General features: G+C 37.9%; 1 protein-coding gene across 1 annotated transcript; it reads left to right on the top strand.

The window, feature by feature from the left end:
* Positions 1-5,485: 5,485 nt before the first annotated feature.
* LOC140145113 (uncharacterized) lies at positions 5,486-11,258 on the top strand. The gene is made up of 7 exons (XM_072166892.1): positions 5,486-6,436; positions 6,698-6,737; positions 7,043-7,350; positions 7,595-7,640; positions 8,280-8,567; positions 9,544-9,851; positions 11,127-11,258. The coding sequence occupies exons 1-7, from the start codon at positions 5,486-5,488 to the stop codon at positions 11,256-11,258; spliced, it is 2,073 nt and encodes a 690-aa protein (XP_072022993.1).
* Positions 11,259-20,236: the final 8,978 nt, after the last annotated feature.

Here is a 20,236-nt window from a genome sequence, read left to right as displayed (position 1 = left end):
CAGAGAGTCGCTTTACGTCTATTGTTTCTGGCGGATTTCTTTCTGTCAATCTGCTTCTTTTCCCACAAGCAACATCGTACAGTTATGCACTTGCAAACGTTTGAGGTGTTCACAGATTTGGGGTCAAAGGTCATTAAGGGGTCACTACATCCGGTTTAAGGTCAAAACCGTGAATTTCGACATTCAAAATGCTTCTTCTTCTATAAGAAAACATAGCACAATGACGTCACTTGACGGGGTAGTCACATATTTGTGGTCAAAGGTCATTAATGGGTCACTTCCTGTCCGAGACAAAATATCTTCAAAATGCTTCTTCTTCCACAAACAACATTGCAGAGTGACGCCACGTGCACATATGTATTTTTTCTGTCTGTGTGCTGTGTGCTTTAAACACGTAAAGAAAAAACAAAGAAAATAACAAAGAAAAATGTTCATATAAACTATTGTAGTGATGTGACTACTGAAGAATTTCGTGAACATATTAATAGTAGATTTTGGCATTGTAAACATTGTAATGATGAAATTGCTGTGCAACCCGTTCAATCATATAATTGAAACAGAATACTATCTCGTATTATACATGTATAACATATCGTCAGGTTCATCACATAGTGACGTATCGTAATTTTTTGTTCATTTTTGCCATTTTTGTTATATAGGTTTTAAATCTTCTCTTCAATTACGCCAAGTTCCAAAGCTGAAAATTAAGTAATTAACTAGTAATTAACTAAGTAATTAAATAATTAAATTGGCGTATAGTAAACAAAAATGGTACAAAAAGTAGAAAAAAGTGCATCACATAGTGTCGTATTTACTATATACGGCACTATTATAATAGTCCAGTATATATACCAAGATGTATACCAATACCAGTGTATATACCAAGGTTTAATGTGCATCCCCAAGACTCTGTCAAACCAACTTTTTTAACTTCCTTTTATGGTCCTACAACACATTAATAATTCCCGGCACTCCGGCCATATTCAAGGTTAAAGGTCAACACAGTGGTCAAATTTTAAAGTTGCTTAAATCTGGCTAACAAGCACACCAGATTATTCCTCTCATTGCAAGGATTCAGAAAAAGTATAGTTTGACCTACCTTCGACATAAAAAGTAAATGTAGTACACTCACAGGTAAAATATTTACATAACTTTTATGTAGATTGTTTTACCTCAGCTATTTTACAACATAATTGTTATGTAATATTTTACACAAATTATGTAAAAAATACATAACATTTATGTAGCATATGAACCCTATAACAAATAGGTATTTTTCACACAACCTTGAATTATGTAAAAAATACATACCAGTTAAGCAAAAAAACAGGTCAATAGGATTGGGGCGTTCTATCTTTCTTTGTTTGTTTTATTTTATGCTGAAACATAATTCATGATAGATTTGAAGTCATCAGATCTTGGTCAACTGTTAGATTCATTCCGCAACAATACAATTTCATGCATGAACTATTTTATTTTGTGTTTCTTTTCATTCTATCAGTTCAACCCGCGAACTTGTTAATATTCAATGTAAGCATTTCTCTCTCGCATGTACGATACAATGCTACAGTACACTAATGCATTGTCACTTAATTATGGTGTCCCCCAGGGATCGGTCATTGGCCCGATATTGTTCACCTATTACACTCGTGCCATTGGGAACATTATTCATAATCACAGCCTCCAATATCACCTCTATGCTGATGATGTCCAGCTGATGATCACCTTTAATCCTGCCATCCCGGGTGATGCAGCTTGTGCCTTGTTCAAACTTTCCAACTGCATCCATAGCGCTTTGTTTTTTCATTTAAAAAGCGCTCTCTAAATCTGTGTATCATTATTATTATTAATCGATTGAAGCCATTTGGTGTATCAGTTTTAAGTTGTTTATACATATTAAAGCAGGGTCGTGTCTGAGGGGGATCCCCCCCCCCCCCCGAAGTTGGACAATTTTGCCAAATGAAGGTCCTAATTGAAGCCATCTGGTGCATCATTTTTACTTGTTTAAACATGCGCAGGGGGGTCTGACCTCCGAAGTTGGAAAATTTTGCTAAATGAAGGTCCAAATTGAAGCAATTTGGTGCATCATTTTTTAGTGGTTATCCATAAGCAGGGGGGTGTCTAAGGGGATATTCTTCCCAAAGAGGTTGGACAATTTTGCCAAATAAATGTCCGAATCGATGCTATTTGGGCCATCATTTTTCACTTGTTTATTCATTAACAGGGGGTTGGTTGTCTGCGGAGTGATGTCCTCCCCCCCCCAGAAGTTTTTAAATTGAAGTTTCAAACGAAGTTCCAAATTGAAGCCATTTAGTGCATCACTTGCCACCCTGCCCTATGGCCAGTGGCGTAGATTTCTTTTTAACTGGGGAAGGGGTGGATTTGGAAAATATTTCTTGAAGTACAGTGAATCGAGATCTTTCTAGTGACAAAATCATATTATGGTACAAATGCGCTCGAAGCTCGAGAAAAATTTACCATATTAGAAGCTAAACTGATGGATTATGGTGCAAAAGTGGAATAAATTGTACTTTTATGTTTATATGACCAAATATAAGGTAATTTGGTCAGAAACCCACCTACAGGTGTCAACATGGCGGTGCTTGTATGGACCATCCCCCTATATCCCCCAATATATTGGGGATTTATTCCCCATCCCCACTGGGATCTACGCCTAGATGCCCATGGCAATTTCCATTGGTGCTGACGAAGGCCGCGGTGCGGAAGGGTGATGGGATGCGCACATTATATTTTGTCGATCGTTCACATCACCTAAACACGCCTGGCCATTAGCCAACATCATTGTAGGCCCCATATACAGGCTCAATATGGCCTATATTACGAACTGAATATAGTTTTTATCCCCACTCTCTCCCCTCCCCCTCTCTCTTCCCCTTCTCTCCCCCTTTCTTTCTCCCTTTTTCCCCCTTTTCTAGGGATCGACAGAGGGTGCCGCACCCAGTGGCGACGGTCCTGTGGGGAGGCCATTTGATATTGTGTTCCCCGTCCAAAATATGTGAAGTGGACATGGAACCTGTCCCCCGGGATTGACGCCCATGGTGCGTGGTCTAGAAAATTCAGAATTCCGCCTCTCGGAAGGGGCTTACAATCCATCAGGGGCGCTAAATTCATCTAGGGCGACACGTTCCCCATTTGACTTCCATTGCAACGCTAATGGCGTGGCGTTATGTGTTTTTTCTTACCCTATGGTCATGTTTTTTTATGTTGGGCACCAGTTGCGTCGCATGTGAATTTTTCAAACAAATCACATGCTTTTACAGGTTTGGTACTATAACTTCAAAAGTTTACATTAGAACCCAACACAAGTATATATATTCTGAGAGCATATACTCAGACGATTTCAGAAACGATACAATGGGAGTCATTATACAGGGTAACCCATATAATATACAGGGTGTAACAAGCAAAATAAGGACTCGGCGTCTAAATTATTATGACTAAAGAGAAACAACGACTAAAAATAAACAACTGTCACATGGTGCCACCGACAAAAAATAAACACATGTAGGGGCACGAAATTTCGTGTCCTCTTACACGAAGGATAAACCTACTCGGGTTTTGCACGGGTGTGTTCTAGCTCCATTCCTATTCATTGTTCTCATCGACTACCTGATGGCTACCGAGGGGACTGACAGTGATGTTGAAAAAAAATAACGCCAAGGTTTGGAATGATTTGAATTTTGCTAACGATATTGCCTTGCTTGAATCTTCCATTCCACGGGCACAAGCACGGCTGACCAGAACAGCGGCTGCAGCAGAAAGCCTGGGTCTAATCATCAGTGTTCCTAAAACCGAGTACATGACCTTGAACTGCAATCCACAGTCACCACTCCAAGTATACGAAGAACCCATCAAGTATGTCACCGATTTTAAATATCATTGTTCCATGATCGGCTCTATAGTACCAGTGACCTCTCCCGACGAAAGGCACAGTACTTGCATGGTATGCATTTTGGAAATTGGAGTATCTATGGAGAAGTCCCACAATCTCCATTGCAACAAAAATCAAGCTTTTCACACCACTTGTGTTACATTATTGCTTTATGGCTGTGAGTCGTGGGTGATATCTACTGACATAGAAAATAATATCAACGCATTTGGTACATCATGTTACAGAATAATACTGAACATCAAGCGCACTGATAATGTCAGAAATGAAAGGATCTATATAATCACCAACACTGAGCCTCTTATCAACTCTGTCAAGTCACGACAACTACGATTCCTGGAACATATCCTGAGGATGCAGGAAGATGAACTCTATAGAAGATATGCTTTGCATGGTAAAAGAAGATCTGGAAGGCAACGAACATCCTACTTGTCTTACGTGCAAAAACTGTTGGAGAACTACGACAACTTTTACTACCAGATGCCATTACTGCTTTCACTTCAAATCGTAATACGTGGAAAAAATTTGTAGTCGCCTGCTTCGTAGCCAAATGAAATGAATGATGAAATGAATGAATATATTGAAATGATCTTTTCTTATGATATCTATAATGTGTTTTGTGTTTTTTCGGCCATCGCAATTGTCATGTCTTGTTTGTCTGTGAGTGTTAAATTTAATTGTCGGGTGGTGCAACGTTTTTTCAGGATTTTGCTTTTAGTTGTACATCCTCTATCTTTTTTTGTTTTTCAAAAAAAAGTTGTTGGTGTTATTATGTGTGTGTGATTTTGATGGAAATAATATGAATTGACGTTAGCCAGTGCCTATAGGGTGTTCAGAAACTTGGGGTCAAAGGTCATTAAGGGGTAACTTCCGGTCCAAAACCAAATAACTGCAACCATTTTACTAGCCAAGAAAAACATAGCAGAGAGCCGTGATTGTTGTTACCCAGTGTATATGTGACATTTTTTATTTGGGGTCAGCGGTTAATAAGGGGTCACTTCCGGTCTAAACCCAAATGCCGTCAACATTTTTTACTAACCAGGAAAAACATAGCAGAGAGCCGTTTATGTTCACACATGAATTGTTGTTAGTAACAACAATTCAACTTGTTACCTAGTGTATATGTGGTATTCTTTTTATTTGGGGTCAAAGGTTATTAAGGGGTCACTTCTGGTCTGAGACGAAATACCTTCAAATTGCAGCTTCTGCCACAAAAAACATAGCTGAGTGACGCCAATTGCACGTATGCATTGACATTAGCCAATGTCTATAAGATGTTAACAGATTTGGGGTTAAATGTCATTAAGGGTTATGGGGATCACAACCGGTCGACAACAACGAACGATTGTCTTCGTGGTCGCAGGACCACATCTAGTTGAGTAATTTCTGTATTTTCAGGTTTATTGGGCCAAATTCGATGAAAAGGAAGATCAGGTTATCCTTAATACGCGATGGTTTACAACAAATGTAATCGGAGCTGCGTTTGCAGGAGAAGAATTTGCAGGACAGTTCCCAATTCTTCCAAACAAGACATACTACTCCCTGGAAGAGTTGTGCGCTTTCTTCACGGACAAAATGGATACATCGCAACTCCTTCAACTTTTAAACCACATGGATCTCGTTCACGAGACGAAGGACAACATGTACCTATGGCCAGGAAAACTTCCAAATGACGCACCAGAGATTGTTTGGGAGGCGCAAAACACCCATGTGAGAGGACAAAGCATAGAATGCGTAGCTGATATAGACATATTTAACCCAAACGTTTTCCCTTCTGTACAGAAGAAAATTCTCGATGAAAACAAATACCCGAGGGTATCACGCTCGGCTGTGATATTTAAAAGTGGTTTTGTAGAGGTTCTGGTTCAAATGACGAAGACTAGGCGCGCCATCAATATCGCTGCCATGTGTCCTAACAAAGATAACATCGAGGCCTGTAACACCAATCTAGAGAAAGCTGTTGATCTTATCCAATCAGAAATCACTGAGAAATCTCCAGGTACTAGCTTTAGTGTAAACTTCATCAGCCAAGACTCGCTGAAGACAAGCAAGAATCTTGACGATGTCTTGACCTATACTAGGAACGATCTTATACAAGCAGAAAGGAACAATGGCCTCTTGGATCGATATGCAAAACAAGAGGATGTAACCAATATCCTGTTTCCAGGCTACGACAAGATGTTCTTACAAGAACTTGGCTCAGAATGTCGATATGAGTGGCTTCCAATTGGTATAGTTAGAAGATGTTTTGAACGACTAGACGTGATCAACGAAGAATGGAAAGAAGACTACAGATCGGTCGGCAAGGCTCTAGGGATCGCAGCGCATGTAGTGGATCGCATTGCAGATGAAAGCATAACCAACAAGGAATCCCCCACCAACAATATCATAAAGACCTGGTGTACAAAGAACAACAGGAAGATGACAATCGGAATGCTGCAAACATTGCTGAGTCAGCTGAGTCTTGTAGCCAATGAGGATGCCTTGATAGCCGTAAAGGAGGTGATACAGACATTTGAAGCAAAGGTATGAATAAATGTAAAGTATTCTATATTACGATATATCGTATTACAGACAAAGTCATTGATAGTTACCTTCTTATCAGCTCGTACATGATAAGGTACAGTTAAAAAACACATTATTGCTTAGTCGCCATACACTGACCAATAGAATGCGAAATGGAACTACATAAGTTATACCAATAAATATTGGGCATCTCCATTTTAACTAGTTTTCGAGTTAACCATCAGTATCAATAACGGGATAATTGAATTTTATTTTGTGCAGCATTCAAAAAGTGGTTACAGTGATGACGTATTTACACCAGGTGAGTGGCTACATGAATCAGTCGTATTATTGTCAGCATTTTATATAGCTCTGATGAAATAGTTATATTTGGTCATGAGCATTATCACAACGATACTTAAAGCTTCGATGATACAAGCCTTTGCTATAATCAAGCTTGTTTAATCCATGTCGGGTGTTGCTTTATTTCTGGCTTATTTCATTATTTGTTTATTATGTGATGGGCTTACGTTTCATATGCATCGTATTCTCGTATTATCAACATAAATTGTTTATATTACATTGTGAATTAAGACTTGCATTGAACTGAACTCCTCATTTCATTAGGCGTGTCTGAAAACATCACGAGATGGAGGATGGTTCTGAAGCGCCAATGGAAAGTGTTGAAAGCCCACATGGATCCTAGAATGTTGGCATCACGTCTGCAATTCCTAGCACCTGATATGTGCACAGAGATAGAAGAATCCAGCGACCAAAGAACACAGAAAGTCAAACGACTGTTACAATTGTTGCTTCACTGCGAAGACGAAACCTGGCCCAATGTATTCATTGATGCGCTGCGGGATGAAACAAAACATCTTCATCTGGCTAAAGTACTGAAAGAAGAGTTCCAAAACGTTGTCAGAGCAAACAAAGTAAGCTGACGCCAAACTAAAGGCGACAAAAGGTTAAAAATAAACATAAGCAAACAAATGCAAAATTTAGAACAACAATACCCCCGGGAACAATACTATAAAAACAGTGTTAAATATAATATCATAATGGTCTTTCTGCTGCATATGTATAGCTGCAAATTAAAGCAATAATGTAATCATGTTGTGGCCAACATACTCCACCAGTAGATTCTGATTTGAACAAGTTCCTTTTGATCTGTTACAGACAGAAGTGGATAGCCCGGCTTCTGGTGACACGGAGAGAAACCAAGGTAAAACAATGACTGTTTGAAAAACACCATCGTTGTCATGGTTATAATATAACACGACTTTTTATACAAATTTTAGAATATCTTCTTTGATTTAGAAACCAGCAGGCAAACATGATAAACAAATTGACTTGTTTCCAAATTTGACTGAAATTTTGAAAACAGTACACATGTACTTCCATCTTTACAAAAACATCCATATCTTCTTTTCCTTGCTCCGCTGTTTCGCTGTGGCGGCCGCGGCCACATTCGTCGTTTTTTCTCTGTTCCGCTGAGGCACCCTCCAAGGTGTTTTTTCTTACATGTGCGCTACATTAAAGACAAAACACCTTGAAGGGTGCCACAGCCGAACTGAGTAAAAACGAATATGGCCGCGGTCGCCACAGCGGAACAGAGAAAAAAAAGAATGTGGCCACGGCCGCCACAGTGGAACAGCGGAACAAGGAAAAGAAGATGTGGATGTTTTTGTAAAGGTATGAAAAACACCTTAAAAGTGCCATAATGGAACAAAGAAAAACCAGGGTCGTCGGGGGACAGTTAGGGGCACGAAATATCGTGTCCTCTTACAGATAAATGGGATCAATCAAGGTCTCACCGACTTTATGTTTAATTATGTATACTATATTATTTTTCTTTATCTAGGTATATCTGAAACTGACCTTTCTGATGTAGCACGCAAAGCTGAACTTGGATGGGATGATCTAAATCATATCTTTGTGGAACTTGGCCTAAAAGGGCCAGATATTGAGAATGCTGTCCGGAAAGCAGATACAAAGGACTTTCAACTCCAGTCAATTAACGTGTTACGTTTCTGGCGGCACACTAATGGAGAGGGTGCTACGAGAGAAGCAATCATCGAGGCTTTGGAAGCATGCAAATTGATCGAAGCTAAGGAGATTTTGCTGGACAAATGGGCCAATACTTGTCCAGGTGAGTACTTAACAGTGGCAAGTTTTGCGTTCATTAGGAAATGAAGTTGGAGAAAACCTTCTGTTAATTACAAACACTCGTTGAGCAGCAATACCTTCCCTCTAAGCTTTTAATCCGATAAGCTGATTATCTATTTGTTTTCATGAATAGGAAGACATTCTTTGATGTATTACTGACCTCAATCATCTGAAATTACCGGAGCGTGAGTCAGCCAGGCTGGTGGCTCAGCATAGTATTTTATTAACAGAAGGTATTCTCCAAATTCATTTCCAAATGTATATTCCATTTTGTAGCCATATGCGAGCAAATTACGACAATTAGAAACTTGTGGTTTAGTATGTCCATAACATGACAGTTCAATTATTACTTCTGTAGCGTTATGTTACAAAGTATATGGGGCGTTCACAGATTTGGGGTCAAAGGTCATTAAGGGGTTATTTCTTGTCTAAAACCAAATACCTTCATTTTCATTAGCCAACAAAAACATGCCACAGTGACGGTATGTTCACAAAAGAAATGTTGTTACCCACTGTATATGTGATTTTTTTTATTTGGAGTCAAAATTCATTAAGGGGTCACTTCGGGTCCAGAACAAAATACCTTTAAAATGCATCTTCACGAACAGCTTAGGTGAGTGACGCCAATTTCCACACATTCATTAACATTAGTCCGTATCTATAGGGTCAAATGTCATTAAGGGGTCAATTCCGGTCGACAACAAAGAACTAGTGTGTTCGTGGTCGCAGGACCACATGTCTTGTCTCTTTCTTTCTTTCTTTCTTTCTTTCTTTCTTTCTTTCTTTCTTTCTTTCTTTCTTTCTTTCTTTCTTTCTTTCTTTCTTTCTTTCTTTCTTTCTTTCTTTCTTTCTTTCTTTCTTTCTTTCTTTCTTTCTTTCTTTCTTTCTTTCTTTCTTTTTTTCTTTCTTTCATAATACTTATAATAAATAAAGCATAAAACATTCTTTTTAAACACTAGGCGTGTCTGAAAACATATTGAGATGGAGGGTTGTACTGAAGCGCCAGAGGACAAAGCTAGAAGCGGACATGGATCCTAAAATGTTGGCACCGCGTCTGACATTCATACCGTCATACGTGCGCACAAAGATTGAAGAATCCAGCGACCACCAAAGAATGGAAAATGTCGAGACACTGTTAGAATGTTTGCTTCATTGCAAAGAGGAAGCCTGGCCCAATGCCCTCATTGATGCACTGCAGGGGGAAACCAAACACCTTCAGCTGACTAATGCATTGAAAGAGTTCGAAAATGTTGCCAGTGGAATCAAAGTAAGCTAAGAGTAAACCAAGGGTGGCAAAAATACAATAAACAAATGTACACCTCGGGACAATAGAACAATGAAAAATAAACATCATTAAGGGATGGGGTATGGGGTATGAACGTTTGGACAGTATTTATTGTGGGACATTAGAGCACATCAGACATATCGAATTGCATTCTGAATACGAAGAATGTCCTTCTGATATCAAATAATTTTGATTTTTGAAATTCGCAATGTAATACACATTTTATGGCAAATCATTAAAATCGATATTTTTGATATTTAACAGTACTCGAAGTAAACTTTATAAATCTGATGATTTATACTTAAAGTGTATGTAGGTGGGATAAAAAGCCGACGATCAATTGAAAATTTTGACCTTTCGTATTGAAGATATGGATTTTTTTCCCAAAACACACAAAAAATTAGGTCTTTTTGGGAAAAAATCCATATCTTCAATATGAAAGGTCAAAATTTTCAATTGATCGTCGGCTTTTTCCTCCCAGCTACATACACTATAAGAATATATCATTAGATTTATAAAATCTACTTCGAGGGCTGTTATATATCAAAAATGTGAAAAATATCAAATTTTAATAATTTGTCATAAAATTTGTATTATATCGTGAATTTTAAAAAATAAAAATTATTTGATATCAGAAAGGCATTCTCCGTATTCAGAATACAATTTGATATGTCTGATACGCTCTCGTGTCCCACAAAAATACTGTCGAAACGCTAAAAACGCTCATTCCAGATCCCTTAAAGCCATATTATAACATTTGCTGAGAAGAACGCCCTCAAACAATTTTAAATTCAGGTTTTTACACGATTGTAATGTACTTTAGTAAACAAAGATTCTCTACAAAAATCAATACTTAAGGTGCTGTAGTTTTGTCAAAATCCGTGATTTTGAATAAACCGCCGGAACCGTCGTTTTATTATTACGATAGAAATATTAGTCGAACGCGTATGTGTTGTTCATAACACAGTACTACGTACACGGCGTGCGGGACATACACGCACGCCAGAGGATCGTACTGTATTACAATCGTAGAGTAACATGCATGGGCGCTAGTAGTAAATTCCAATTTTCTTGGCTTTACCTAACTTGTTCGGCTCAAAATTAAATGGGGGCATATCTGACAGTAAAAGCTAACATTTTATGGAAAATAAATACTAATCTATTTTTAAAGAAATGTTATAATATGGCTTTAAGTGGTCTCTCCAATTGCAAACACACCCCACCTGTACTTTTAATTCTCATTTTGCTCTGTTATAGACACAAGCGGATAGCCCATCTGGGGCCTCTGGCTACACCACGGAGAGAACGGAACACAGCACCAAGGAGTCCCCGTATCCTGCAACTTCAAGTTCAGATGATAAAGATGATGACGGAGCTGTACGCACCTAAATCACAGGTACTAAATTGTCTTCTTAATAACCCAGTTCTTTACTACAGTAATTGATTCTTTCAATACATTTCATTCAGTTAATGCTTGAAGTTGTTGGTTATACTTTGCTTACATTTTAGAATAAACTGACCAACCACTTTACCCGTCTAACCTCGATGATGTGTAGGGGCGTGTAGGGGACTGGTGAAGCCCCGTGATTTTAACATTGGTTTTTTGAGATATTCTACAGTATATGAACATAGGCATGCCATTTATTTACTCAATTTCCTGTTATATTATTAATAAAACTCTTTTTAAAGAGAATATCGAATACAAAGGTAATTTCCTAGTAGGGACTATTACAAAGATAAGGGTGAGCGTCATAACATGATACGTATTCCATGGCGTATTCATGGAGGATTTCATAAACATGGATCTTAACTTGATACCTGACGTCTTACTTAAGACCAAGGTATGAAGACGTACACTTCTTAACCCCATCTACACACGTTTCATCCCAAACCTATTTAGATATCAGAAAGATGACAGGTAATCATAACGGTTTTTTTTTAAAATACTGCAAATCGGAACACTAGTTCAACTATAATAACTGTGAATAATACAGACTTTCACCAGAAGATGATTTAAGCACTTCCCACCACGCCACTGTGTTGGCTTGCGGTTAGCACAGCTGTGTGAGTGAACATGACACCACTGCTCGCACATTGCATTGACGGGCATGGTTAAATTTGAATTTGGACTGATATATTTACAATAAAAACGCATTCACAATGCTGGTCGATTTCACATTTTATGTTACCTACAGAAGGTGTGAATTATCCTTCATGCATACATCACTTCAGATCTGAAATCGACCAAGTAATAATGACACACGCACAATTCTTAACATCTTTTGCACAGAATTCAATGGGATTTGAAAAGCAAAGTGACAGTTGAAACTCTGGTGATAACACATTTGCAGTGCATGATGGGGCTTCCTTAAATCATCCTCTGGACTTTCACGTTGATTATCATGTTGCAACATTTCACGCCACAATATATAAAAATATAGTTATAGAAAAGTACATCGCAGGTAGCTGGTTAAGTTACTTTTTTTCTGAATCCCTAGGATGATTGGAATATTTTGGATGTTTTTTTTACAATATTTAGGAACATTCAAATTGATCTTGTGATAACTTTGATTTACCAGTACCCACCCATGGCCAACGATTTGGCAAGTATGATATGGAATTTTAATATACTTTTCAAGCTATCCTTTTTCTGAATCCTTACTTTGGTATAGGCAATTTTCGTAATTGACCACTACGTCGCCGTTGGCGGCGTTTGGCTCTGCTAACTCCAATTTAGCGGAGCAGAAAACTGAAAGCGAGGCCAAATAATTTAACTACATACTCCCAATTTGCATGTCAGTTGTAGTTAATTTGCTAAGTAATTTTAAGGACTATCTAGCTGAGACTTGGTACATATGCAGTACAAGTAAAATGGAAGTATATTACGTTTAGCATTTTGCTAATTTTAATAACTTTTATGTTGTTCTCTTTCCTTCACATCTAGGCCTAAGTAATAGTAGTACTACCCACTTAGGACAACTCTGATCTTTGCATGGACACCTAATCTCTTATACCAATTAATTATTTGTTATACTGCAACTTGTAAAAAAATAATTGTAAACATTAATATGTCAAGTTATACAGTAAAAGGGCTACGGTTTCATAATTTATTCACAACTATGTTGTCATGCAAGGTTGTGACAAATCTGTGAAACGCCGTAGCAAAATCTATTGTGGTAGCAGCCACGTCCCCTCAGAAGCATAGTGCGATGTTCAAAAAACATCTTCGGCCATAGGAATCGGAACTCACGAAAGTAAACAAAACACGGGACTGACATAATCATTTTGCTACTAACGCCGAACCAATTCATGGTATTTTCATGGATTCTTACCATGGTATGCTTGCCCGCCGGCAAATCTATGAAAAGCAACAAATGCTTTTTTGGCACAATTTGTGAAAATAAATGTCGCCCTAAATGTGTGAGGTGTTTAGAACCAGGATTGAATTGAATTGCATAATGGCTCACAAGCACATCATACCCATTAGAGAACAGTAAACACGTAAAAAGATAGATGTTTATGGAAATCCACAGTGACAACGTCCTTCCTTTGATACACATATTACAAAGATGGCTCACTTAGGGACCGTTCACAAACACTTGTTAGGGGGGCTGATGCAAAATGGGGGCCCTTAAAAGTTTTGACCCTCCTAAGGGGGATCCTGAAAAAAAAATGATTACAAATTTTCCCAGGAAAATTGAGTTTATATGCTTTTTATATTTTCATGTCAAAAAGGGAGGCCCTGAAATTTTGAGACCTGAAAAGGAGGGGCCCCTGAAAAAATTTCGGTATGAATTTTTTTTCATCAGCCCCCCCAACAAGTGTTTGTGAACGGTCCCTTAGATGAGGGTTATATCGAGAGCTGTAATATTCTACCAGTACCTGCATATTTTTCCGGGGAAAGGGTTACACACACATGTGAGGTATATGATCGTGCCGCTCAAAATGGGTTGTTTTTCATAACAAATGGAAAAAGATATGAGCACGTTTAAAAAAATCCATGAAAACACCATGAATTCACTACTAAAATACAGGTATTTGGCGAGCTTACATGATATAAATATAAAATCGACAGGAATAATGCCCTTATATTAACCAAAAATTCTTATGGGTCCCTAATTCTACCCCCAGAAAACTGTAAGGACTCGGCAGCTCGAGCCGCATACCCCGCAAGTATTTTTACACCTTGGTTATTGTGCAATGTATACAGTGTGAATTCGGATTTTCTTTTGTTCTTTATACAAAGATATTTTAGACGCTGTTGAATTTCTCACCTCAAGCGACTTCCGATATCTGTACTTCCCTCTGGAAATCAGCCACAATGATGGTGAGGAATCCGACAAAGGAGCAGACACCACTCACAGATGTGAATGTAAGAGCAATGACTGTTCTGAGAAATAGTCTACAAAGTTAAATCCATAAACATGGATTCCACGGAAGATGGTCCGATCAACAACATCATCCGCACCAGTGTTAAAATCCATAGACATGGATTTCACGGCGGATTGTCTGATCAACAACCTCATCTCCACCAAATCCATAGACATGGATTTTACGGCTAATGGTCCGATCAACAACCTCATCTCCACTGCAGATGAGGTTGTTGATCGGACCAATTCTCCACCAGTGTTTCCTTCAAGCAATTCAAGTTATAAATTTAAGGACACTATTTATACCCGCATGCAGAGCATGCAGGGTATATTGTTATCCCGGAGTTTCGAAAAGGGGTATAATCCTTCTTGTCTTCCATGAGCAACCGCGTCACATCGGGTATAATCTTCCTTCCATGAGCAACCACTGTGCATGATTGACGGGCTATTCCATTGCTCGTAATAGGGTAGTGTATTTTGGGAGGACAATGCTGGATGGTGCACGCGCGCGTGCTCGATGTGCAAGGTAGACTTTCGCCAAGACTTGGCATGTGGTTGTTGGTGTACTCGGGGTGTGGGGTGTGTGTGTTGGGGGAGGGGGGCGTGTTCCCGGGGGCGTGTTGTCCGAGATGTTAGGAATTATTTAATAATAGTTATTAACATTGGAAGAACGTTTTAAAATTTAATTTAAGGCATCATATAACATTTTATACTATTTTAGATTTTCAATTAATAACAAAATAATAAAATCATATTAATAGGCCTATTTATTATCGCACGCCATGGTAACAATAAAAAAATGGCACACTTTCCGATAAAAATTTGGGACACAAATTTATTTAAAAAAAATAAAATAAAAACAATTCTTAAACCAAATTTTCATGAAATTGAGGGCCATCAATAAACCAAAATGCACCCCGAATCTGTCACACATCCCCGTAGTAGGCCTACCCTCCTTTCCACCCCGTTGCCCTAAACTAGACGTGTAATATAACCGCCAAGAGTATTTTTTTTACCTGTAGGCAAGCTCACCCCTACAGTCGCAATAGTTCTAGCCCAGATAGCTTTTAACTCACGCCTACTAATAACGTACTTTCATCAAGTGATGGCGCTATAAGGTTTACCACGGAAGCTGTTTGGTTTACCGTGGAAGAAGATTATACCCTATATGGGAGTTTCTGCTTCTCCTTCTCCTCCTTCCCCATCGAACACGTCAATCTGTAAACACTAGCGCTAAAACCACAAAGGCCTCTGCCTCATAGATGTGCCTTTTTCCCCTTTTGGCCCCAGAGGTCAAAGGTCACGGGTCCCGGGGCCCATGAATGTAAACGTACGAGCATGCCATCTATTATGGGCCACAGGGCCCTAAATGTTAACATACGGGACACCATAGTGTCTATGCTCGCTCTTAAACTACAATGCCCCCTGGGCTCATATGTGGCACACGTATGGGCCCTAATTTGTAGATGTGCCTTTTACCCATTTGGTCCCAGATATTTAAGGCTAGGGACCAGAGCCCCAAATGCTAAACAAAGGGGCACAGTTTTTCAGTAAATAATAAATAGCTACAGCGCTCCGAGTTGGTATATCATTAATAGCACTAGTCTTGTGTAACGTATGTAAATGAGCCCTTTATGTCAAATAGTATGGGCCCAGGGGCCCAAAAGCGAAAACGAAGGGCTGACCTTGTAAATAGTAATTAACATTTATGTTAAGTTGTATGTAACGTAAAAGACTTGTAAAGAATGTCACCGTTACTTTGAACAAGTTTGACGCCTTGTTGTGACAGTAAAACGTATAATTATATGGTTTTAAACTTTTGTTTTGCTACAACAATGCAGGTTATTAGTAATAAATTCCTGCCTTTTTTTTTAAATATATATACAAGCAATACGGGCAAATATATAACTAACTATATTTACTCTGAATCACAGTACTCAGATATTATGTATGGCGTGTGTGCTTTTATTTTATCTTTGTGTATTTTTTGAGTAGCATTTGAAAACAAGGATAATTGTCACTCAAGGGATCGTCAGGTTTCTGGAACATTAAATCGACAATAAATGATTTGCTATTAACATACAAGAAACCCGTCAAAGTTCAACAAATTTAGGCAATTTTGAAACCCTTACTTTCCTAAAAATCCTTGCAAATGGCAAACGTTAAAATAGCCTAACAAAGACACAATCTGACATGTTGATATTGAGGTGCGATACTTTTATTATCATGCGAGTATGACTGATAATTCATTCTTTGCAAAATCCAGTTAAATAAACATGATTAAAATTGCCCATGCATGTTTCTTGGTCAATTAGTGGAACAATTAGGCAAAATTCGTACACAAAATATATCTGATGATTATCCCTTATAATTGTGGATAAAAAATTATGTAATACCTTGACAGATACATTGCGATTGGTGACAGAAAGGTTGGTTGGAAAATGCAGATATTATTGCTTCATGTATCTATGCAGATGTTATTGCTTGATGTATTTATGTATATATCACTTCTTACTAATTATAATCTTTGCGTGTAAATAATTATATTTTTTTACAATTTTGTATATCTTTTTTGAACCATCCTTACTTCTCGATTTGATCATTTGAGTGTAAGTTTCACCATAACAATTTACGATATCTTATAATCTAAAGATGAGCCCTTATTGGTGAACAATAGAATGATATACCTGTACATTTGAAAACATGTGTTTTAAAAAACTAATTATTGCACAACATGGTCAAGTAAAAAATGTTTGTTATCTAAAGATTCACTAATCATGGCTACGGTTTTTGTTCAACATGTATATAGTTTAGCCTATTATAGTTCCGTGTATTAAAGGAGTATTTCGTGATCCTTGCATCCTCTTTTTATGACATTGTTCAGTAGATATCCACGAAAAAAGCTTATTCTCAAAATTTCAGTTGATTCCGATTTTGCGTTTGCAAGTTATGCATGATTATATATATTACACTGCTCCATAGACAATGTGCATGTTGTAATTTCGTTCAGAACGAAATTAAAATACCACGATATCTTTGCTAAACGAATTAATCTGCAAGAAATATTTTGTAAATAAACATTATGTAGCCAGAGGTTCCCAGTGATAAAAATATATCATTTTTTTGTGGATAAAAGTGGGGGGATGAGGCTGTGGATCACGAAATGCCCTTTTAAGTGGTCGTAGTCATAAAATTGTAGCTTGTAGTGCGTATTTAGTGCCTAGAAGTTAGGCGCTATATAAATCTCAATTATTATGTTTATAGTAAGCGTTTCGTGGAAAGGGTACTTCAACATAAAATGAATAATGGTGTATATGACTCTCACATATTTGGTGAGACAAATGCAAGAAAGTGTGGGGTCTCTGGGAGATACAGACTTTTTGGACTTGGTTTAGCAGTCATTGGGTGAGAACGTGAGTTTTATACACAAACAAGTTGACTTTGAGTCAAAACAGCTGCACAGAATCGTGTTGAATTGCCAAGTATGGCTTCAAATGCGAAACATTTGCAACAATAAAAAATTATGTAAATAACAAATAATAATATGAAACTGGCATGTATAGTATTAAATATGTATTATATGGTTTATATATGTTACAGAGGAACATTTACTAATTGAAAGAAAGGGCTCTGATTGTCTAAATATTGAATAACATTAATGCATGTTTTGAAATACATTCATGTGGAAGTTTTAGTTAGATTCACCTTCGGTTTAATTTGTGGAATTTCATCTAATTATGACACAACATAATCATGATAAATTTTCACTAAACCAGGGCTCTGTTTTCATCATGTATATAGTAAAATTAAGTTGTAGTCTTATGTTTATAGAATATATTGCTTGTTTAGTGCCTTGTAAGTTGCTATGTTTTGTATAAGCGGCTCAGGGGCAAGTTAGTAAGCATGGTATGAAAACGTAGTCTGTGTTACAGACTGCGAAACTGATTACTACCTGCGATCGAGATACCAACATGTGAAGGAGTCGGGCTATCGCCCTCGCGCGCCTTCGGCGATATACTCGAGCTAAGCCCTTGTTTTGCGCCTTTGGCACGGACCTCCCCTTCGGTGCGGGTCCCCTCCCGTGCGTCTTTGACAAAGACTAATGAAAACGTTAAAAGTGTAAGCCCTGGACTTTCACCGTAAGCATGGTAAGGGGAATACGGTGAGAAAAATATTAAAGTGGGTCTTTGGGAAAGATATGGACTTTTTGACCTGATTTAGCTGTAATTGGGTCAATGTTACAAAAGATGAATATTGGTAGAGAGTCCGCAGTCCCACCGAAGCATAGAATATTGTTGCCAATTTTAAATGGCTTCAACGCGAGATTCAATAATTACAAATGAATTAATGAAAGACAATATGTAAATAACAAAATACGAAAATGGCATGTATAGTATATATTTAGTCGCAAAGATGTGGACTTCGTTTTGAAGAATTTTACTCCACGTTTAAATACATAGATTATTATGTATGAGTAACATTTGTTACAGAGGAATGTTTTATAATTGAAAGGATGAGCCCTGATTGGGGGACTAATATATACCTGTATGATTGTATCATGTGCAAGTTTTATTTAGCTTCATTTTTATTTTAATATGTGGAGCTTTATCAACGTTATATTATTGTACAACATAATGGTCGCGTATTAAAGGTTTATAATTCAAAGGTTTCCCAATCACGGCTCATTGTTTGCATCATGTGTATAGTTTTTAGTTGTAGTCTTGTGTTTGTTGCTTTTTAGTACCTAGCAGATCTTGTATGTTAGGCGCTATATAAATCTCAATTGCTATAGTGTAAGTGTTTGAGGGGCATTTCGATATGAAATGGATAACGGTGTAAGTATATGACTTTCACAGTAAGGAATGCCCATCCTGTGAGAAATATGTTTGAAAGTATGGGTTGTTTGGGATGAAGCAATGAATTATTGGACCTGATTTAGTGGTCATTGGGTGGATATGTGATATTTTAAAGGTCTTTGGGAGAGAGCAGTAAGAGTCCCAGAATAGTGACAATAACATAACGATGATACGTGTAATAGTAGTGTAACGGCGACGCGTCTGCTGAATTCAAGTATACACTTAGAAGGCACAGGCATTCTCTTGATCGGGCTGACGTCACAAAGGGGAAATAGCCTTGTAAAACCAGTGTGCGCATGTGTAGTTCCCCTTTCTCGAGCTGGTTGCAATGCGCGCGCTTGTGCAAAGGGGACGAAGGGGACAATGTTCCCGGATGTCCGACCGAGTGAATGGAATATTCAAATCTATGTGTTACTAATCTATGGGCTATTTTTGAGTTCGCTCACGCACCCCGGTTCATGTTTAATTCAATTCTTATAAAATGTTCTGGCTGCCAAATGAGAATCATCACAGTTGATGCCTTTAATAAGTGGAAGTAAAAAGGTAGTACGATCATGTTAAAAGTATGGTTTAATTAGCTTGTACTTTTGACGGTACTGTGGCGAGATTTGCGTATACGCCTCCCTAGACATAGCCATTGATTCTGGGGTGCACACGAATGCATATGACTGAATAATGTTAAAGTCCCTTACATTCACAAGGTAGATGTATAATTGTCATTGAACTTGGACACACACTTGAAAGCCCAAAGTCATTGACTGGGTTCGTGGTCTTTGACCACAGCAGGATCTGGTTGTGTCAGGTCTTTGGGCAAATAGGAACGATAGCAAGTAGTGCGGTGCCAGAATAATTATAAAAGTATTTTCTATGTTTCCGAAATTTGACAGAGTGTTTCATACTATGAGAGTCATGTATAGCCTTAGAGACTTTTTGGACAGCCTGTATAAGTTTGAAGTATCACGTAACTGAGTTTATAAATGTGCACTTATGGTATGTCACAAAAACGTCATGTTGTGAGATGATCAACTTTATGAAATGTTTATGAAAATGTTCAAAGAAGGAGATGAAATGTAAGGAAATGTGCTTCTAATTAAATCGCGCCATAATAAGCCACATAAACTAATAGTGACACCTTCTTAAA

Source organism: Amphiura filiformis, unplaced genomic scaffold (assembly GCF_039555335.1).
Source record: "Amphiura filiformis unplaced genomic scaffold, Afil_fr2py scaffold_138, whole genome shotgun sequence".
NCBI lineage: Eukaryota > Metazoa > Echinodermata > Ophiuroidea > Amphilepidida > Amphiuridae > Amphiura > Amphiura filiformis.
This window is presented reverse-complemented; position numbering and strand designations above follow the sequence as displayed.